Source organism: Anthonomus grandis, chromosome 14 (assembly GCF_022605725.1).
Source record: "Anthonomus grandis grandis chromosome 14, icAntGran1.3, whole genome shotgun sequence".
Taxonomy (NCBI): Eukaryota; Metazoa; Arthropoda; class Insecta; order Coleoptera; family Curculionidae; genus Anthonomus; species Anthonomus grandis.
This window is the reverse complement of record NC_065559.1, coordinates 4905324-4929643: the sequence shown is the minus strand read 5'-3', so window position 1 is coordinate 4929643 and position 24320 is coordinate 4905324. Positions and strand designations below refer to the sequence as shown.

The 24320-nt window shown below is 32.3% G+C and overlaps 1 protein-coding gene across 9 annotated transcripts in view; it reads left to right on the top strand.

Moving 5' to 3' along the window:
• The window catches only part of LOC126744540 (kinesin light chain), a 73519-nt gene that overhangs the window by 44919 nt on the left and 4280 nt on the right, over window positions 1-24320 (top strand). For 6 of the 9 annotated variants that reach the window (XM_050451991.1, XM_050451986.1, XM_050451990.1 and 3 more), the window contains 5 exons: window positions 3008-3266; window positions 5118-5322; window positions 8215-8441; window positions 10581-10706; window positions 16205-18797. In XM_050451991.1, coding sequence (XP_050307948.1) covers window positions 3008-3266; window positions 5118-5322; window positions 8215-8441; window positions 10581-10706; window positions 16205-16303 — 916 coding nt within the window. In that variant the 3' untranslated portion in view covers window positions 16304-18797. Of the gene's footprint in view, window positions 1-3007; window positions 3267-5117; window positions 5323-8214; window positions 8442-10580; window positions 10707-16204; window positions 18798-24320 lie in introns of those variants that run through there. The other 3 variants (XM_050451993.1, XM_050451994.1, XM_050451995.1) reach the window with 3 other exon arrangements.

Sequence of the window (24320 nt, the reverse complement as noted above, 5' to 3'; positions counted from 1 at the left end):
TATAATTTAAAAACAAAATCAGCTAATTTAGTTAATAATGCCAAACAAACCATCAGTTTTTCATATAATCTTAAAGATAAGTCTGACGAAAATATGAAAGGTCTTTATTTTGAAATTCTTGATACAATAGTTGTACAATTAACAGAAAGATTTAAGAACTTTACAGACATACAATTTCTAGCGCTAATTGAATGCAATAACTTGCGTTAAAAACTGAACTGAAAATAATATTTGGCGATGAACAGTTTTCAGGCTGTAGTCCACAACAAATATTTAATATTCTCACAAACGACCTAAAAGACGTTTTTCCGTATACAACTAAACTTATTATGATGTATGTATACAACTAAACTTAATATCATATTAACTTTACCTATTGCAAGTGCAAGTGTGGAAAGACATTTTTCTTGCCTTAAGACTATAAATCAAGACCGGTTATATGACCTTGCACTCTTGCCAATCGAAAAGTCGCTTATTAATGATATGACTAGTTCCAAAACAGACGAAGAGGACTTTTATGAAAAAATTATAAAAACTTTTTTAGTAACTAAAAATCGAGCCCTTGATTAGTTTATAAAGTTTAATTTGTTAGCTTATTTTTCTTTTAAAATTTGTTATTTAGGTCTGGTATAGAGGTTAATTTTTTGTTTGTTTTCGCATGTATTAAATACATTACAATAAGTAGTACAACTTTTTTTTTTCAAAAAATTAACAAATAATGCAAGTTTTGTTGGAAATAAATTATCTGAAAAATCGCGGTTTCTTATAGCCTTATTCTGCAAAAACGAGTTATAAATATTTAAATAATTTAAATGTGGGTGTAATAAATTTTTGATCGTCTTATAATACCTGTTACAGTCCATTGTTTTTAAATTATATAACTTGAAAATATATTATAATTAATTTTTGGGGTTCGCCTCACCTACCAAAACTTTCCAGATCCGCCACTGCCACTCCATTTGATTTATGACTCTACTAAAAATTTATAAATACGTAGACATAACCTCTCGAAGAATATCTCTCGAAGCACATAGAATTTATGAATCCAACTACGAATTTTATTGCAAAGGCAATCAATATGATCAGTCTATTTTAAGTTTTAATCAATTATGATCCCAAAAAACTTAGTCTTATTTCTTTCAGGAATGTCTTATGGTTTAATATGAGTTTATTAAAAGGTGGCCTATTTTTATTCATCTGTGAAAAAGCTATATAGTTAATGTTATCCATATTACTTGTAAGTTTATGGAAGCATAACCAATTCTTCACTTGTCCAAAACCCTCAAACAACATACTTATGTATTTCCTCAGAATATATATAAAAATCCTGCTCTATATAAATATATATGTGTAATATCAATAAATTAATATTTTGTGTACTAATTAAATTATTTAAATATGAATTGCAACATATTTTATGAAGAAATGTATACTGCTTTAAACAAATTTGTTCCTGAAACTCTAAATCGCAAAAAAAAAATTTTTTTGGTTTACGTCTAAAGCTATTAATAATATTAAACAAAGTTGTAATGATGATAATGGCTACCAAGTATATATTCAGCAGTTACGAAGAGAAATTAAATTTGATATAGATATTGCTTCTATGAATTATTGTGAGTGTATTACCGTATAGATAGTAATCCATCGAACTTCTGGCGACCTATCAATTCGAAAAGAGATAATAAAAATGTACCTGAAACTGTGTCATGATTTGATTGATTGATTGACATTACAAAGGCATCCGCAAACTTTTTTAAACTGCCTATATCACGTCGATATCGACTCAGGTTTCATCTGCTCTAGATGTTTCAGAAAATAATTGCTCCAAAACAATATTAGCTGTAATATGTGGGGATTTTGGGACAGTAGAAATAATAGTAGAAAAAACAGCTAAAAAGTGATTATATTTTCGAACTAAGAATGATACCCTTGCATTTCCCAATTGTTTATACAAAGCACCGTTTATAAACTGTATACATAATAATATAATAATATTTCTATATTAGTAACCTACTTACACAACTTGCTTATTTTAAATACATTATAATATGCAGTACTATTCTAAATAAATATGTAAATTATATCACTTTAGTACCTATACTGCATTCCCTTTGTAGAAATATTTAGGAAGGTAGGATATAAATTCAAATTACTTGAGGACATCATATTATAAATAAAATCAAAGACTCCTCTATTAAATTTGTTAAAATGTGAATAGTATACCTTCTTGCTCCACTACCTTGTTTTATTTATTTATCTCTTTCATTAGTTTTTTTAGAGTAAACTAATTCCTAGGATAAGATCATTACATGTATCTTTTTGTAATTAATAAAGCTATTTTGAAAGAAAAAAAATATAGGAAGCGGGATGTATAGTTCCATTGCGATTGGTACTGTGACTGAGATTGAAGTACTTTTGACTGCTTAAAGAATAGTAGGCCCAGATAAAATTCCCTCTTTTCTTATTCATGTCTGCGCATAAATATTGACAAGACCCCTTTCTATTCTTTTCAATAAACGTCTGCAAAACTCGCAATTTCCCGATATTTGGAAATTTTCTAAAGTCGATCCTATCCTATATTTAATAGGGATAAACAGAACATAGAAAACTATGGACCTGTGTGTATACTTAACAGTTTTTCTAATGTTTTACATGTAGATGTATAAATACTTTTGCAATTTAAACAGAAGTTTATGGCATGAATCTATAAAAGGAAGATCGCTAGTAACCAATTTTTTCTGTTTTTGTGATGGATACTTTACATCAAGATTTTTTTGATCTTTCTGATTTTTCTAAAGCGTTCGATCGTTTGGATCATGGATGTGTCCAAAAATTACCGTATTCGCAAATAAATGCCATCTAGTTTGAAATTTTACCTGTTGTAATTGTTTCCCTGGAGTTTCCTTATTTATTTAAAACTTTACAATATGTAAGGGTTGTTTAAAGCTACTTTTTATACAGAAAACTATTATAAAATAACACGTTTTATGATAAATGTCTATTTTAGAGATCAAAACAAGTATAAAGAAGCAGCGAATCTGCTTAACGACGCGTTAGCGATCCGAGAGAAAACCCTTGGCGAAAACCACCCCGCTGTGGCTGCAACGTTAAACAATTTGGCGGTTTTATACGGGAAACGGGGTAAATATAAAGAAGCCGAACCTCTTTGCAAAAGGGCATTGGATATCCGAGAGAAAGTACTGGGCCATGATCATCCGGATGTCGCCAAACAGCTGAATAATTTGGCCCTATTGTGTCAGAATCAAGTAAGTAAATTGAAATTTAATTTTTATTTCTTTCAAATAAGCAACGTTTTATATTCCTCTGTGATGCAGTTACGTAAACTCAGGGACTTACAGCTGTTGCATTTTTCGTAAATCCAAATAACTGTCATTATTATACATGCGTTGATCTAAATTATCACCTACTTAATAAGGAATCAAAAGTACATATTTTATTTTTTGCATTTGACCTATATTTTTGTATATTTGACCCCCACTTAAATGTGCGGTGATGTTGGCAATGAATTTGCACGAACCCTGTTGGTTGAAAGCTGAACGCATATTATTGCACAGCGGGACGCAGTACATATTGTACCAGGCAAAATTTTAAAATTTCTGTACGATTTTCCTATGGAACTCTAGGACAAAAAAAATTTGTTCAAGTTTTCACGGTGGCATGGTTATGGTAAAAACACAGTAAAACTTAGTACTAACTGAAAAACCTCTCTCACTCCATCATATTCTTTTTGTACATATTTTCTTCTTCTTCTTACCAGAAAATGCACATCAGTGTGGAAAATTACATGACATGGATTTTCTAATTTCTGAGGTTAAAATGTTGGTAATACTGGAATATATGTATGGTATGCACTAGATTAACATTCCCCATAAAATTCGTTGATAAAAATTATTATTATTAGTAGATTATAATAAATACTTTTTCTACTACTTCTATTCTACTACCGTGCGTAAACTTACACACTTCCCAGGGTGTGTAAAGTTTCACTTTTTACGCACTAGTGCCTAAAAAAGTTTTTTTTTTTAAACGTCAAAGTAATTTTTAATATTAACAAATGTTTTGACGTTTTTTTACCATTAAGTCGTTCAAGTGCGTAAAGTAATTTGAGATTTTTAATTATCAAATAATTATCAATTATCGTCTATTATTTAAATAAGAAATCTTTCCTTTCTCTTAAATTAATATACAGCCAAAGACATTCGCTTAATTTTCCTGAGCCATTATTCGTACTGTGATTTTATATACATGCCATGTCTTTGATTAGTAGAAAAAGAAAGAATCAAAAAAATGCAAAATTCTTGTTGCAGATTAATATATGGTATTAAAAGGAATGAACATATATCACATAAAATAAAAGAATCTAAATGGCTTAATATCTCAAATAGGTGCAAGCTTTATTTAGCAAATTTTGTACACAAGATTTTTACAATACCATTATCAACTTCTTTAATAATAAAACTAAAAAATAAGTTTATCCCTAGAGGTAAAGTACATAATTTGAACAATAAGAAATAAAGAATTCTTCACCATGCCTATATTTAAATCTACTTTTTACAAAAGATCTTTTCTGTTTAATGCTATTGAATTATATAACAATGTACCTAATGAGTTTAAACTTTTAAATTTAAGTATAAATTTAGGGAATATCTATTTCAAAAACAACCGTAGGAGGGCATGCTCTCATATACATTGTACATACAGTCCTTTAGCCTTAGATTTTACATCAACCAAGAAGATTCTTATTATTTTATGCAATTTATTGTTTAATCATATTTTGATACATATTTTAAATAGGCTCCTGCATCTATAACTTTATATATTCTTTATATTTTCTAACTATTAAATTAAAATACGTATTATTTTGAAATAAAAAAAAATCATAATATACTATTTTTTCTTTTTGTGGTTAAGTTAGAGTAGCCCTTAGGGCTAGACTTCACCATTACTTATCTTGTATTTATAATGTATATTTATTGAAATAAAAGTCTTTATTATTATTATCATCATTACATTATGTACAAAATCTTTAAGAAGGTTAAGCTGTCATACCACCACACGCATTTAAGGAATTTTTCAAAAACCCCGTTTGTTTTCAGGGCAAATACGAAGAAGTAGAAAAATATTATCAACGCGCCCTCGAAATCTACAAGAAACAATTGGGAGCGGACGACCCGAACGTCAGCAAGACAATGAACAATCTGGCGTCTTGCTACCTAAAACAGGGTAAATACAAGGAGGCCGAGGCGCTGTACAAGCAGATTTTAAGCAGGGCCCACGAGAGGGAATTTGGAGCGATCGATGGTGAGCAAACGCCAACCAAATAACTTGATTTCATTTGCTTTTGGCCTTGGTGTGATTTATTTAAGTAGACGTTGATTAAGTTTAATTTTTTTTTAATTTACTCGTTTTGCGGCTGAATGAGGAATAGGGCGGACAGATTAGTTTAGAAAGGTGGCTTATGCATTGGAATTAATTGATTGTTATTACAAGTTTCATATTTTTATAGTAATTCTCACAATATAATAGTGTTTGGACATCCAAGAATCCGAAAACATTATTTTATGTGTATACAGGTCCATCTACAGGCCGAATCAAATTGAAAATTCACCTTCAGTCAACTCTTACATTACACACACATGCCTTTCTAAACTGGTCTTTTCCCCAATTATACAATATTTTAACGTCGCAAAATTAAATAAACCTAATGTTATATAGTGGTTGACGACATAAAACCAGTATTGCGGGTAAATATTATGTTTGCACTACACATTTTCTATAGTTTACACTTAGTAGTCCATTCACGTGCATGTTACTTAATTCGGGTGCTTTTTCCGATATTTATAGTTTATTTTTATAACTTATAATTTAAAAAAAAAATACACAAACTTACCAGTTTATTTTTTGGTTTATTAACGACCAATTAAGGCCAGGATTTCTTTATTTGACTCTTTGTAAGTTATTTTGTGTATTTTTACATTATCACATTCCTTGGTATTAGTTCCATTGTTGTCTCTTTAATTTACTCTAATTATTTTATATAAGTTTTGCTTAGTTATACAGAGTGTTTAGTTTGTTAATTTGTGAGTATTATTGTGCAATATAATTATTTCAAAAAAAATGCATGTCTGTGTTTTATTTTGTCTTGTCTAGTCCTTTTTTGTATTGCCTTTTCTTGTTTTAAAGATTAAATGATTAAACACACTGTATAACTAAAAAAATTGATTATTGAAGGCAAAGCTTTTTGACTCTATGCCATCCTTAAATTAAAGTTAAAATTAAATTAAAAAAAAATATATAGCTATAATCAAATATAAAAAACCTTAGAATGTTGCATTCTTGTCCTTTGTATTATAAGATTCTTAAGAATTGCAGTCCGCCATAACTACATGACAAAACTTCATTAAGTACAGATAATCACCATTTATATCTTCAGAAAAAAATTCCAAAACATCAAACTAAATATTTTAAGCAATCATTGTTTTACAATAAATTGCAATACAAATAAATTCTTCAGACGTAGGTTTCGATTCTTCGAAACACTTTTAAGAAATCTAAGTGTTTTTCTTAAAGGTTTTCAGGCGAATCTATACCCTAATATCCATGGCATATACCAACAATACCCCACAAATATCCTATACGGCAAGACCCATATTCCTGGCATATATTTAGCAGATACACAGAGAAAGAAATTTCCATATCTGTGAGATATTCCAGTAGCATAAGTAATAGGGTAGTGTCTACATTTAATCGAATATGAATTTCATTTTTGCCCTTAATATATCGTTTAAAAATGTTAGGGTGGGAATGCTTAGGGACTCCTCCCTTGTCAAAAATATAGTACCTAGTTTTTCCAACCTCATGACTATTAGATCAACCTACATTTTTGAGAAAAAAAGTTAAATGAAAAAATATTACAGGTATAGGAATTTTAATAAATATCCCTATGGTACATTAGAGATAATCCTAGCATATATTATAAAAGATGAAAATATGTCGCTGCCATATTTTTTTTATAATGTATTTGTGCTGTCTGGGTCATGTTTAAAGGTGTAGTTAAATAATGGTACAGGCCTTTTATTTACTTAATTGTGTATAGACACAAATAATATCAATAACTCCTTGTGCATTATTTTGAGTAAATGAAAAACATTTAAAGTAAAGATATATAATCTTATAGTCATCATACATTTGTCCTTGCCTATGAATCTAAAATCAAGTTTTATTTATTATTTCTTCATGCTTCATGTTTACAGAACCATTAAATTCACAAATTAGATTGAGGTGGGCATATCTTTGTTTTAATTTTGTTTATTTTTATAGAATTTTAAAAACCAGAGAGTCCAAAGTAACAAAATTAATCCAGAGCAGCAAAAAAAAGTTGTAGTGTTAATATGTAGTGTTGCAAATTTTACACAACCCCAGAGAAAAAAAAACGAAAAAATAAGTAACATCACACTCTTCCATAAATGATACGTCTACTTAAGGTAAGGACCGCTCACTACTGTTAGGAAATACTTCGAATACCGTTTTACTACTTTTACTTAATGTCCAATCCATAAGAGATAAAAGATCGGAGCTTTCCTGATATCTACATGAACTTGACAACCCATAAATTGTTCTCCTAACTCTATGGATGAACTGGTTTACCTACCCAATTAATTAAGTAATTGTATCTAAGTTCTGTAGATTAAAAGAAACACGAATGAATGGAATTTTGCTATGTTTATAAAAATTTTCCTAGATAAGGTGCGACCTTCAAAACTAACGTTCGGCCGTATTTTTTTCGATAACTGTTGACAAAACAAAGAAATAACTGTGAATTCAAAAATGAACTAAAAAAGGTGCTTTAATTTAAAGAAATGAAGTTGATGGTCGAAATTTACTTTTTGAGTAACCCTGTATATACAAACTTCATGTACAAAAAAACGCAACTTGAACGCACTGTATTTTCTCAAATTATACCAGAAAAAAAATCTTAGAAACTTTCTGAACCGTATTTATTTGTTAAGCATCAAATCGTGCAACTCTGCCATCATTAAGAATCTTTTAGAGTGAAAAAACTGAAATTGGACCCACCCTGTACAGTTTAACAGTGAAAACACTTTTTGTATTTGTAAATAACGTAGAAAAGCATCCAAATCACTGTCAATCAACAATATCCTACTTTTTCCAACAACACGAACCTTATTTCAGTGGACAACAAACCCATCTGGCTGGTAGCAGAAGAACGGGAAGAAAACAAGGCGCGGAACCGTGAAAACGAGCCCTACGGCGAATACGGGGGTTGGCACAAAGCGGCGAAAGTCGACTCGCCCACCATCACCACAACCATGAAGAACCTCGGCGCCCTCTATAGGCGACAGGGCAAGTACGAGGCGGCCGAGACCATGGAGGATTGCGCATTAAGAACGAGAAAAAAGGTAAAAATAAAACGAGATGAGTTAGTTATACAGGTGATTCATTAAGAATGGGCAATCTCTGAACTGGAGATACTACACACCAAAATATGGCGATTAAGCTTATCACGTTTTATACAAGTGTTGCAGGTTTACGAGATAAAGGGTATTTAAAGTTGGAATTTCTTTATAGTTTTGTTATTTTAAGCAGTATCGTCTTGAAAATTACGAATTTTGTGGTGAATTTAGCATTATTTATACAGGGCGTTAGTTACACCCTGTCACTTTGGTAAATTACAACATATCTTTTTTGTCTAATCAGTTATGACTAGAAAGTCTAAAAGGCAGTTCAATTTTGAATAAAAAAGGTCTCTTGTTTATTTCATGTAACTCTATCAGTTTTTAAGTTATTTGCATTTTAAACATTCAGCGTAAAGAATCCTAAGCCACCGTTATTACATTGACTTTTTTTTTCAAATAGGCTCGTATCAGCATTTATCAGTTTTTCGTGTAAAGAAATTATATGACAATTTTACTGACACTAAGTAAGAGTGTGTTATTTGTAGTAAAAATTCTAAAATAAGAAAATGCCACGTCATAATGAATATTCATTCCAACAGTGAAATGCGTGATATGATTTGCGTTTTTGCTCAGTCAAATTGTAGTGGACAGAAGGTATTTAGAATTATACCCAAATCGAAGACAATCACAAACTGTTCATACGTATTTATACCCGCCTAGGCGAAACAGGGTGTTTTCGTCCTAAAACCTTAAATGGTGCTCCAAAAAATATCAACGTCGATGATGAAGAAGAGGTTTTAGCTCGTATTTCGGAAAATCCAGATCTCAGTACTCGTCGGTAAGTACGGCAACAGGAATAAGCCAATCGTCTAACTGGAGAATTTTAAAGAAAGAGAATCTGCATCTATATCACTATACTCCTGTCCAAAATTTGCTACCTCAAGATTTACCAGTTCGCCTACAGTTTGCTCAATTTATGCTAGATAAAAAATCCGAAAATCAGGAATTTCTTAATGACCTTCTTTTCACCGATGAGGCGACGTTTACTAGACGAGGTGTTTTTAACTGAGAAAACAGTCATTTGTAGGACTCCGAAAATCCACATGCTCCAAAGGAACAACATTTTCAGCATGAATTCAAGGTAAATATTTTGTGTGGTGATATCTGTTTTTTTTGTTGGTCTTTTTGAACTTCCTCCTAATCTGAACGGGCCCCTCTATTTAAACTTCCTTGAACAACAGCTAAACCCACTTCTAGAAGATGTTACACTACCCATAAGGCGGAACATGTGGTTTATGCCGCCACATTTTTCTCTGCCAGTACGGCGATACCTGAATGAACATTTTCCTCACCGTTAGATTGGGCGTGAATTTGTTTGGCCACCTAGAAGTCCAGACTTAGACCCTCTAGACTTCTCAATATGGTCACACATGAAGGACATGGTTTACAAAAATACAATTAATTCCATCGAAGAATTACGACAGAAAATTCAAGAATATTATCAAAAATAATCGACAAATGTTATTTAATATTCAAAGATCTTTAAGGAGACGCCTTACAAAGTATATTGAAGTGGAAGGCGGGCATTTTAAGCATTTACTTTGAAGTTTTCTTTTAATATTGTTACTGATTGTTATTTCTTGTCTTTACCGTTGTTACCCAGCATAGTAGTAATTTAAAAGAATAAATTCCTATTAAGCCAATGTAATAACGGTGACTTAGGATAGAGTTACATGAAATAAACAAGAGTACCTTTTTTATTCAAAATTGAACTGCCTTTTAGATTTTCTAGTCGTTTTAGCCATAACTGATTAGGCAAAAAAGATATGTTGTAATTTACCTAAGGTAACAGGGTGTAACTAACGCCCTGTATAAATAATGCTACATTCACCAGAGATTGCCCATTCTTAATGAATCACCCTCTCTATACTGTAGTGGACAAATTTATAGCAACAAAATTACAACGATAACAACGATTTAGATACATAACTATGGACAAGTTTGCTTTCATATCTTATAATCTTTTTATCAATCACAATATGATTTTGCAGTAATATTTTATATTCGGTAAAAAGGTTTTATTTCCTTTCTGTGTGTGTGTGGGATGGGTCAATGTACGTAATGTGTATAATGTGTTCGCAGCAACCGCTTGACATCGTAATGCACTCGAAGGTCAGTAATCTATTGGGAAGCGACGACAAGCGTAAAAATAAACCCTGCCGAAGGGGTTCCAAAGAATCTCTCGAGATGTCTTATGATGGAGAAGAGGTAAGTGCTTGTAGAGTTTGCTTATAGCTTATTGGTTTTAGCTGCTTCTCGTGAATATTTTGTGAAATATTATTAGTAATGTTATGTAAACATGTTTATAATTTGTTCTTTAGTAAGTTATTTTAAAATATTTCACAAAAACTCGTTAGTGTGTTTTATGTAGAACACCTTCCCTGAATGTCGGCCCTACTTATTTTAAATAAACTAACAACAACAGGGCAAAATATATGATAGCCACTCGTTAATTTAGTTTCTATCTACGGTACTATACCCAAAATAACATAAACTATTGTATTTAGAAAACTTGTCACTCTGGCGATGTAAAAAATCTTTAAATCTAAGTCTAAATGTTTACTTCCAGTGAAAATGGTTATTTCCATCCACTCCTAATAAATATGTGCATAAATATATACGTTGGGCCAATTTAGGTCTTTCGTGCAGAAATTGATGTATTAACCTACAAGTTCAGTTCAAATAATAACAGAAGCTTTCAACCCAACCCGACCTATTTCTTCACAATCGGTGAATTATTTTTTAAATTTAAATTTTGCCTATGGATTTCTGTTGCATTGAAAGAACGCGTCCATTATCTCAAAGAGACCTACGTAACTAGAGAAAAAATAAAAAAAAGTCTCGGTCTCAAAACATCTTTTTATATGTCACGAAGGTTACATGTTTCCCTAATGAAGCATCATCAGACTTTATAGCTAGATGACCTGTTAAGTACTAATACGTTGCAAGTTAATACATAGGTATTTCGGTATTCAATACCTGCCTCATAGGCAGCAATTTGACTGAGTACCTAGGACAAGCATAAGTTCGTTATGATTTTCTAAATGTACATTGGGGTCTTCTATTAAAAGGCGAAAATATCTAAATTTGGTACAATCAATAAGATAACCACAATAATGTGGCTAATCTGCTTATACATCCTACAGTAGCTAATCAAGTTTTTACACAGGGCTTATCAAACGTTCAAACCAAATCCACTCTTAATTTATTTACATCTAACTCCACCGGTGTTTAATACATGCCTTTCAAATTTCATTACACAAGGCTTTTTCTGGGATTCACTTAACTATAATTAAAATATCTTAGGCTTAAAACTCAATACTACAAAATATTAATAAATTTTGCTTGTCAATCAAATGACTGAATAAATATACCTATTGGTAACGAGTGAATTGTTGGAAGTATATCTAAGTCTAAATTGTATTCGGGGAGTGATGACCTCTTGCCTTTCCCACCCTGGATGAAATTTGGTCTCAGTCTCTCTCAAATAAAAACCAATAGGTGGGACTTCGTTTTAAAATGAGTGGGGCCTCCGCTTTTTATCTTTTGTTTACATCACGCTTTACACTTTTTCACTATTTTGTAATTAGACATTTTATCAACTCCATGTAACATTTTCTAACAGTTAATCGTGGTGTAGCTGAAAGGATAATTCATATTTTGAACTAGTTTGTATTAATAGCGTTTAGCGATACTAATAATTTACTAATAATTTGTGTTCTATATTATTAAGGTAAAATAAGATTCAAGCTATAAAGGAAAGGTGTACATTAATTTAGGCCAAACTTAGCATTGTCACTTCAATAATTTAAAAAAATCTCTACACGTGTTTCGGAAACCATACAAGCATCTTCAAATAAAGCTAGAAAATAATCTGCAACACTATACAGGGTGTCAATTTGAAAACTTCCCACCCCTATTATCTCGAAAACGGGTTAGGTTAGGACATTATTCCTTTAAGTGTTTTAATTTTGTTAAAGCTAAGAGTATTTATCCGAACAAGTCTTTTTAGGTTAATATTATTTTTATTAAACTTTTGCATAGTCGTCACAATTATGGCTGAATAAGTTGTTTTAATAATGGTCGTTACAAAAGCACCCTTCAAATTTATTTTATTAACACGTTTAGTTTATGAGGTGTTCCCAAACAAAAATAAAGTCTATCCTTAAATTCCTTCTATTTGAAATACCACTTCTGGAAGAGCCCTACATGCCCCCTGTAATTCTTTTTTTTAAATCGTCGATATTAGAGGAGTTTTGTAAACAGCTGTTTTTATATGCCCCCATAAAAAAAATCTAACGACTTTAGGTCTGGTGACCTAGCAGGCCATCCTATCGGTCCCCTTCTACCAATCCATTAGTTAGGGAATCTGTTATTCAACCACTCTTGCACTGGCGGAAATCACTGAAGTAAATGTTGGTTACCAAAATTTCACGCGTGTTTATTAAGTATGGTTTCGCAAAACTCTATTCTCTTACCAAAATCGTCCCGTAAAATTTGCGTCTCGTACGGATGATATTTATGTAACTTTAATGCTTTTCGTACAGTGTCATGTGATGTACCCGTCAGAAGTGCTACTGTACGGAGAGAATTGGTGGGCTCTACGAACGAATGCTCCAAAAATCTCTATTTGAGCATCTTCGTTTACAACACGCCGATTTGTCATTTTTTTTGTTTCCAACTAAACCCGTTTCAGTAGATTTTGCTACTAAGTCCAAAATGTATCTGTGACTTACATTTAAATTACAATTGCTGATTTAAATACCTAGTGACATTGACTAGTAGGAAAGTTCACTAAATAATATTTGAAATTTCGGATCATATCATGAAACTGTATTGAAACGAATTCCATTGCAAAACAAAATAAACAAAAAAGAAAAAAAATATTTATCTTTCATGACCAAAGCAATTTATCGAATTGATACACTTTCAGTGATAAATGCATCTGTTCTCTTTATGGTCATGCCAAAAACAGTAAGTCAATAGGTTAGTAAAAATGATGTATTGATTTATTAAAACAATTTACTAACCTAAAAAAACATGTTCCAATACAAATCTTACCTATAACGTAATTAAAACACATACAGCTATAATAGTCCTATGGTTTAGCACTAACCACTATTTTTTTTTCTTTTTAATAAAGAGTTTTGGTTAATGATAATCTCATAATTTACAGGAATAATGTCTAATGAATAAGTAAATTACAATGTTTAAATAACACTAACTTGGCAACGCAGCACTTAAATTTAAAAAATAAGGTGCCAAAATGTAGAGAATAAAAAGTTCTTTCAAATGAGGTATCGTTGAATCACATATCACTATTGCCATTTAAGATTTTCGAGAGGGAGGTTCTACATAAAAACTGTTCCCTCTCGACAATAAAATTGACATGTCCTAGCGATTTTATAAAAACCTAAGCCATTTCGAGACAATAGGGCGTGGGAAGTTTTTAAATTGACACCCTGTATGTGGGTAGTTTGCTTATCGCTTGTTGGGGGGAATTGATTTCAACTCTTATTGCAGCAATAAAAATGCTCATATGATTAAGAAATGTATAAAAGTAAAGAGAGGTTTAACTTACATATCCAGAAACTTGAGGTTCATTACATCCTTATGCTTCAGAACATTGAGCTGCTTGAATCATATCTGTATTGAAAGACTCATTAGGTGTCTTATATATTGATCCTCCTTTTAATGGCCCATGGCCTTCTACAGGTTCTATATGCTTCGTATGGTACATTTGCTGCTTTTTTTGTTGATGATCCTACCATCTTTTGGTATATATAAACCTACTGTAACAATTGATTGGATATTGTCTGATATTTGAGTTTTAATTTCACTTTATATATGTTTAGGCTACATGTGGAGTAGCAAACATCTTTTCATTTTTTCAATTATATTGTTCAAGTCCAATTATTGCATATTTTGCCATTTCCTGAGGAAATACTTTAAATTCAGAAAATTTGACTCCTTTGTGTCTTTGAATAACATAACTTGTATGTATTACAAGTTGAATGTAGTGTAATTTATTTTTTCTTATATTGAAGTCTATTTAGGAAGTGGAGTGATTGATTCGCATTCATTTATTTTGTAAAAAAAAAATACATTTTCCTTATAACATAGATATCTCATACAGGGTGTTTATGTCAACAGTTACTGATATACATACAAAATGTATTGATGAGAATAAACCTTTAGTTTCCTATTTTATGAAACCGAATTATTTTTTCAAAAAGGTCTAATTTTTTGGTATTATATTGTTTTCTTCTTTTATATATAGTGTTAATGTATATGTACTAAGTTTAGATTTTGCCTTTGACTGTCAGTGGATATTGTTGTTTCATTCCCCTGAAGATGCTAATGGTTTGCGAAACAGGTATAGTGAATTAAACTAAGAAATGATTTATTGAGGTGCTAAAACTAATGTTTTATTATATTTGGGAAATTTGAACCGTTTCTTCTTTATTCGTGTTAAAGGTATGATCTCTAATCCTTTTAGGGCGTGCATTTTTCTTAATTTCGATCTAAATGTAAAATCAGCTTCGTTTTTCGAAATTCAAATACAGCCTGTTAAAAAATGCTCTAGTTACATCTGATTGTGGAAAAACTATGGCTTGTAAGTAATTAAAATAAGCACGTTGATATATATATTTTTCTCAGCCATAGTTTCCCATCATCGACTTGCTTTAAAAAACACAAAACAAGTTGTAGAACGCCAAAGACATAAATCTCATTTCAATAAGTTTCACATTCAATTGCTTTCAAACCCTTTCAGAAACTCTTGAAAGAAATTTGGAATTGTAAACTTATTAAAATTATTATAAGCAATTGCTTCAATATGAGCACAGACATTTAAAAGATCTCTGGGTATACAGGTTTGGCTAACTCAGAACTTGGGTGCGTCAAGTCAATAGCTACGTTTACAACGGGGGTATTAAATATTTGTAATACTTGGATCAAATGACATCACGAGGACTATTTTTTCGGTATAAACGGCAGCGCACTAAAATTTGGCCAATTTTCCAACAGGGTAGATTAAATTTAGTTTTTTGCGGTGTAAACACCCAGAACCTATTTGAAGTACCAAAATGACAAGTTTGACATTTTATTGGATGTTAGCTTAGGAGGTTTTTATTTCTGTAAAGAAGAAAATCCAGAGGACAAACTTAAGCCTTGAAAAAGAAATTATTAGTTTATTTTTATTATTTTTAAACAATAACACTTTTAAAGATTTAGAGGCTAAGTCCTATAATTCTTCATCTAAACTCACTTCAACTGACATTTTGATCCTAGAGATAATCCTGGACTAATTTAACCATCAAAATCAATCCTTCTAAACAAGGCTGTACTTATATAAAAATAGTCAAAATCATTTGATCCATGGACCTAATAGATTCGCACGTTGTAAACGTAGCTAATGAATTAACTTGCCAATACCAAATCACCGTAAGTCACAAGTGACTCTACTAACTAGTTTTTCTTGAATTGACTTAAGGTTTTGCCTAGGAATTTCTGTTGCATGTGAATGCATGGGTATTTCAGCAAGCAAGAAAGAAATTACGTGTCCAACAACTATACTTTACCGAAATTACATTAAGCTTAATGCACATCTAAAAAGGAAAAATTGCACCGATTAGAGACCATACCTTCAATGAAATAAAATGGGCGACATTTGGTTGACCACAGTCCGGTTTATTTTTTGACAGACCAATCCAGCCCGAACTCCAGACAGCGAATCCTCCAACATCAAAACCAAATTGTTTAAAGCCTTGGGAATAAACTCGCAGGTCTACAAGCCTAACTAGCCGATGCTACGCATGACTTGAAAAATCTCTCGTTTAGATTTTAGTTTTCTAGTTTAGATTTTACCAGTGCCTACCTAAGACTGTGCTGTCTTTCAGAACTGCTGGTAATAAAAACTATATTAGAAAAGCGCTGTAACATAGATAGAACTAAACTATTTATACGTACCGGGTTTGTGCATTTCGATTAAATCCAAGTCAATTACAAAGAAAATATAACATAACCTCTCTCGGTGTCTCGTCTTCCAAATGCATAAACCCTCTTAACGAAATCTTATTTGCTGGTGATTTTTTTGTGATACTGTTACGAAAAAAAAAGCAACTTTTGGTGGAAGCTTTTGCTTATTGCATGATTGCAATATACCCTAAGCTGTGCCCCAGCTTTTGGCCTTTTAAGGAATTTATATAAACATTCCACCTTAAGAAATTTCCCGGTTACATGCAATTTTGTCTTTTTTCACTGATTCCTCTTAATTCATCACTTGCTTGCATGCAAACATGCAAAAAAAGGTATTATTAACGGCATTTGATTAAGCAATGATGTTTTCAAACAGAATTAAAGAAAGACAAACTTTTTTTGCAGGGAAGAATAACGAACAAAATTTTAAGCTATGATCTTTAAATTTAAAAAGATATGTTTATCCAGTGTAGCTATATGCTTGCGCAGACAAGTCACAATTGTCTAAAATATATTTTAAGTGCTTGGTCCGAATTTCTTTCTGGAAACTTTGACATATTCTACTTGAATATAAAATGGCATAGAAAAATATATTCAATAGTAGAGGCCGTAAAAGTTCTCAAACTAAATTCGAGCCACCCTGTGTGTGTCTGCAATTTGTTAAGAGAGTTATATTTTACGTATAATATAAAAATTTAATTTTGAACAAAAAAAACAAAAAAAAAATTAGGTAGTAAAAACACTAACTCCAGTCATCTTTTATTTAGTTCGACAGTCTGTTTGCATGTGGAACTTTCACGAGACGACACAAATTCAATAAAGTTTAAACTTGCAATTTTCCCAAAAGGTCGGTATACATGCCTTAAAGTCATAAAGAGAAACTTATTCTATACGAACTTTTAAAATGTTTTTTTTTTAACATAATAGTGTTGGAAACAAGTAATTTTAAATAGTTGTATTCAAATTAATTTTTTACGTATGACGTAGTCACTTATACATAGAAAGTATAGTAGAAGCAACTTTAGTTTAAAAAAATTAAAGTTTCTTCCACTTGGCATCTTTTTTTGTCTACCATTTCTTACAAATTTTCAATTGGATTAAGGCCTGGTGATTGAGGAGGCAACTTTTATATTACCTCTCTAAATGCTTTACTGCAGGGTTTTTATATTAAGGATGTGATGGATGAGTTTGTTTTCTAACCTTCTATTAAATAGGAATTCACACTCAGAATAAAACCTTTCGTTCTAAATGGTTAGCAAGCTTTTATGGCACTATCCAAGGGTCTAATTACGTTCAACAAAGCCCCAGTGCTTCTATGTCTTGGCAGTTTAAAAGCCTCAGTGGTACAGTTACAGTTTATGTCTTACAGACGTTTTTTAGCAATTCCAAATTCTTCAAAATACATTCTGATTAATATCTGTATCCTGTGGGTTTACTGAGTTCTCCATTACGTTTTGCTACGATAATCTCTGCTTTCACGTTTTGGGAAAATAATGATGATTGTAATTTTCTATATTATTTCTTCTGTTGTATTTTTTCCATTGTTGACTACGTTATATAGTAAATTGTTTTTGGTAAATAAGGGCAACCGTAGAACCTGCCTGGAACTTCAATAATAAATGGGAACCGCAGTTCGGTAGAGCCTTCAATTTTGTTTAAGTCTAGATCAATTATCAAATCAGCAAATTGACCCAATGTTCAACCTGGTACTAGTAGCAACCATACTAGTAGCAATAAACCAGAAAGTATATGTATCCAGTATTTCTTCTTCTCAAATTGCCCTAATTGATTTATAGCCCACTTATTTATTGATGATTTCCCACATGATTCCTTTAGAAATTTGCATAAATTTTTCTTCATATCAAGATCTTCCAAGACTAAATATGTGAAGAGCCAGGGGGAATAAGGATGAAAGTCCATGACACATAAAGTCGAAAAATCGTCGAATAAAAATTCAATGTATAATATGTATTCAATTCTATTCTATCCAATTCTATACAATGAATAAATATGTACTATTGGGTAGTTCAGCGGCGTTACTACCCGAAAAAAAATTGTAAGGCTCTAGAACAATAAAAAACAAAAAATTCTAGCAGAGATCGCAAAAAACTGATTAAGAAAGATGAGGGTCCAGTGACTTTCATCGATATTTCCTCTTATTATCAAGAACTTATACGGTTTTTCAATAAAAGCTCAATTTTACAAAATAATCCTTATTGTTTGGTGACAAAATAGAGACTACGAAATAAAATAGAAATTCTCAATTGTGTGGCAGGCTGCAAATGTACTCCTGTGCCGATTCTCCACAAAATCTTACAAGCTTAGTTAGATCTTTGAACTTAGCACCTGATAAAGGGAGTAGACCTGAAACAAGACAAACTGGAAAAGGTAAAATCTTATCGGAAAATGCATAGAAATTTATACCTTCGTAAGAAATTCCAGGTAATTCAAACTCCCCCCTATTGTTTGGCACCAATGGTTTTCCGACGATATCAGCTGACTACCACTCCCCGTTGAATGTTGTCCGGAAATATACAAGCCTTGGATTTTCCTTTGAACATTTTATTTCCCTAATAACTCTAGTTGGAAAGGGACATTTTTTTTGTAAAATGTATTTAGAAGCACTTCCCATTGCCGGAAAAAGTGTTGTTGAACATTTTCAGTTTTAAAGGGCGATGGTTTATTCCGACTTGACTCGAAAGCCTCTATCCAGTCTTGTGGTATTTCTGCTCTATGCTTTTGATTCACTGCGGCGAAGTCCTTGTCGCACTTCATATATGAATGGCCTCAAATCGGAAATGTCATTTGAATAAAGTCCAAACGTTTCTGGAAATGTATAACATAATGCAAGTATCTAAACATAGTCCAGTTTTTATTTTGTCCTAGGCATGAGTCACAGAAAATGTTTAGTTTCCTAGTTTGCTGATTTAGATGATTGTACAGCATATTATGCAATAACGAACAAACATCCGAGCTTCCCTTTTTGCCTATTACTTCTGGATACGTATAGAAAATAGCTTTATTATCCGATAAAATGTGAATAATAAATGTGTAAATTGACAATTGACGGCAATAATACACGTCATTTGTGGAAATGTTTGGGACTGGCAAGTTCTTGGCATAATCGATGCATATTGATTCCATTTCCATTGTCTTTCTACTCTCATTCTTCGCAGCTGTTTTCCTTTTGTAAAAGGTATCTGCTTTCCTCAAATGAATATATTTATCCAGTTGCAGTTTCTTCAGTTCTCTGAGAATTACAGCAGTACTTTTTTCCGTCTTTGAGAGTTTTGATTGAAGATTTTGTATTTTGACGTTTATCTCGTCACAGAAAGAACAGGTATCTGAACGAGGGTACCCAAAACTAATGTTGAAGTTCTTGTTGTTTCCTTGAACAGAGCGTGCTTTCTATTTCTGTGCTTACCTCTGTTGTCAACTGGAGAAATACCTGTCATTTTTAATGACCTTTAAATTGTTTGGACACGCCGCCCACTTATTCCGTGAATTGACAGGAACGCTTTGAAGCATATCTGATTGTCAGAAGTGACACCGTCTTGGCCCAAGACTCTAACTCTATATTTGTATGATGACTGATTAAACTTAGTGACTTCATTTTGCGGTTTACGGGGTCGTCGTCGCTGAATGGGCACTACGGAAATTAGTCCGGCAAGATACGAGTTCTGCTCATTGTATGATGATAAAGAATTATTGAATTCACGCAAAATTATACGACGCGTTTCTTTGTTTACAACAGAAAAACATTTCAAATTCTTACACTTACAATCACTGCCAGTCTCATTAGATTTCAAGGGAAGTTTCTTTGTAGCATCACAAATACGTCCATCTTTCCTTCGTTTTTTCGTCAGAGCGCTAGGCAAACTATTCTCCATAACCTCAAAAATGCACGTGTTTACAATATTTATCAGTTATCACTCACAACAACACAGTCGCACTGATTTAAAAGTGATTTTTTTATAATATTATGAAGTAATATTTTTAAAGGCGCCATTCAATCCATATGGGACTCTCAGCGTTTTTTCCGCTGACGCATGGACTTTCAGCGTTCTTTCCTAGTACATCTAATTTTATTTCGATTATAACTTTGGACTGTCATCTTTGTTTCTTCTTATACTGTAACCCGACAAAATAGAGGCTATAAGCATCGTTTTGCATTGAATACTTTATTTTTCGTTAATGTGGACTTTCATCGTTCTTCCCCCTGACTCTTCATGTCCATGCTGATCACCCTAGTCTACCTGAGTAAATTTTTATGATGCTAATTTCTTTCCGCGGAATTCGTACCTCTTCCAATATTCAATTTAAATACCAAAGATTATTTGCAAGTTTTTTATTAATAATCCTTATACTGGATGTTGAATTTTCATTGTCACACACTATACAATGTATCAGTTAAACCTTAGACCTACGTTACTGTTTTTACTAACCATCGCAATTTTTGTAGATATTTTATGCCTTTTGTATTTAGTATTATTTATTAATTATTATTAAAAAAAAAACACGCTACTTAAAGTGCACCAGCTTCAACTATTTTATATATAATTCTTAGTGGGTTTAAGGCTGTTTTTTTTATTAAACTATTTTATTGATTTGACATAACAAAAGGTCTTTCATATGCGCCCTCATACAGTATTTTTTATTTCTTATATATTATGTGTAGTGCAATTGTCTTTTAGTTAATTTTATTTTAATGTACATTAAACCAATTACAAGATGTGTATAATGCAGTTTGTCAAATTTGTTTATAAAAAAAAATTATTTAATAAACAAGTTCAACAAAATGTTTCGGCTTTTTTTGTTTTTTTCCTTAGTTGTGTTGCATGCACGTATTTTTTTTTTTGATCGTTTCGTTTGTTGGCCGAAGTTTCCAAGAAAAATTATGGAGTTGATAACGTGTGAATTGCACCACCCTATCACATGTTTATATTTTGTTTCGCAATGTTGCAATATGAGTATGTTTGGCTTGTAATGATGTAAATTAGGATCTTTAGGTAAGTTTTATTATGGACACGCAAATTTGTTGAAAGCTTTGAAATAAGAACGTGATTTTTAACAGTAGGGGTTAAAACTAACTTTTTTTTCCTTTAATGGCCTTGTGTTCCTAGCGGAACGACGGTATTATGTTGTATGTTGGCTCTTATCTCACAACCACTAAAACTAACTTATATTTATTAAATCAAACCTGAATTTGATCGACAATCCAAGAAAAATCTGTCATGTAAACTTTTCTAGATTGTTCTACCTAAGTATTTAATCAATGAGTCTTTTAGATATAAATTAATTATGATATTAGATGATAGAGATAATAGTTTCTCTCTTGACAATTATAATCATAGTTTATGGGTGCTACACAAATAAGTGTTAAAATACAAAAGTGATTAGAATGTTACACTCCAATCAATCTCAGAAAACACGTTCACCGTTAATCCCTTTATACATAACAGTACAGGATAGTAAATAGTATACTTCCAACAATACCTCTTGTAAGACTTGATTAATGAGAAAATATCGGAGCATAAATAATGACGTTCCAAGTCTACTTATTTCCTATGCGTTAGTCTTATTTCAGTTTAGGATCAACGTATACACCTAGAAACCTGACTTCAGTGAGTGACCTTATCCTCCGCTGTGCCAATACTGCCTTCTTAATGAATTATTCAAAATTTGCTTTAGATATTGTATCATCCGCAAAAAATATAATTGGTGGTAGGTCATTTATGAAAATTAAGAATAGTAACGGTCCCAAGATGGATTCTTGTGGGACACATTAACTTCCATCACAAGCGAGAGATCTGATCCTATATTTGCTTATTAAAAGAATGGCACGAGTAACACAGTTGAAGGCCTTGCTTAAATCACAAAACAAAACCAACAGTTCGGTAATGATTGAAATTATTTATTTATTTATTTATTTATTTATTCATGCCAAAAAGTATAAAGCTTTTACACAAGTCAGTCAAAAATATAACTCCAAATAAAAGTATTAAACTGTAAAATTCGTTTTACCTAAGAACAAAAATAAAACACATATAAGCCTAAAAAGTAATGCTTAAAAACACTTAACACTAAAAGTCAAGAGACCCAGCCTATGCAATAGCACTGAAATTTGAGCTCAGGAATTCCTCAAATGAATAAAAAGCATTGGTGACTAAAAATGTTTTACCTTTGTCTTATAAGCATTAAGAGGCAAATCCTTAACGGAGACCGGCAGGACATTAAAGAACTTAATTCCATAATAAGACACGCCATTACGGGTACGCTCGAGTCTCCTAAATCGTGCCACCAAGGAGCCGCTATTTCTGGTGTCATGACTGTGAGTGCTAGCATGAGTCGCAAACCTGGGTAGGTTTTCCCTAATGAATACAAGGCACAGAAGTATGAAGGCGCTTGGTAAGGTGAGAACTCTCAGAAGCCTGAAGTGGACCCTACAACAATCCCTGTATCCAATCTGCGCAATCACTCGCAGACATCGACGTTGCAATGCAAAAATCCTGGGCATATGCGCTGAGTGACCCCAGTTTAGTAAGTTATACGTCATTAGAGAGTGAAAATATCCAAAGTAAGCTGTCCTGAGAGTACCTGCGGAGACAGACCCAGACAAATTGCGAATCAGGAAAGTACACCTTGATAATTTGGTTGACAATTCATCTATGTGACCTTGCCACGTCAAACCACTATCCAATCTAACACCCAGAAAATCCACAGACACACCTAAAGATTGTTGCTGGGAATCAACGTCCCGAAGGGAAAAAATTATATTTTGAGTTTTGGACTCATTTAAGCACAATCTATTGGAAACGGCCCAGTCTCTAAACTGAGAACAAGATTCTTGAGCCTTGAGCGAAATGTTTGCGCAACTCCTATTAGTACACAGGGATGTAGTATCATCAGCATACAAATAGAAAGTGCAATCAGGGTGACAAGTTGGTAGGTCATTAACAAATATAAGAAACAGGATAGGCCCGAGAACGGATCCCTGAGGCACTCCATGCTCAATCGACAAACTCTGAGACCTACATCTCCCAAAACAAACAAACTGACTTCGGTCACTCAAGTAGGACTGTAGCAGTGACAGACTTCTCGAACAAAATTTGTAGTGGTTGAGCTTTTGAAGAAGAATATTATGCTCCACACAATAAAAAGCCCTAGATAAATCGTAAAATGAGGCTAGTTTTAAGTTGACAACACCCATTATGGTATTTTTGCCCAGGATTTTCAGCGGATTACCGATAGCTAATTCTATTCATAATAATATAGGTCATATTTACATGGTATTGATCCTATGAAATATATAATTTCTGTACTTTTCTTGCAGGTTGTGTTTTTTCCATGATAGATTTTGTTGAAAATTACATCGTCTCGAACTCGTGTCAAATCCATGGTTTTCCAATCAATCAATGGCTTTCCAAAGCCACTGGTAATACAAATACAAAAATATTTTATTTGTCAGTTTTATACTCAAGTTACATTTTTGTGTTCACTTATACAACCGTTTGCCTGCACCATCAGTAAACTGTAGTACTAGTGAGACAACCCTTTTAAAGAACATTCCAGTTTTAATACATTTTAAATATTTATGAGCCAAAATTAAAAGAACCTATATTTGAATAGGAATGTAAAAACATTAAAAAAAAAATCAAGAAAAACCACTAAGAAAAATATTAATAAAAAAAAAGACATGCACACTCATGAAGTTATATACCCTCAATGGGGAATGGGGATACCGACTTAGATAGGGAGGCAGCGCTGATGCGAGAAGGGGGACCGGCATGCAGAGAAATGCAGATGAACGGGCGAAACCAGTCGCAGACACGTAAAACTGTT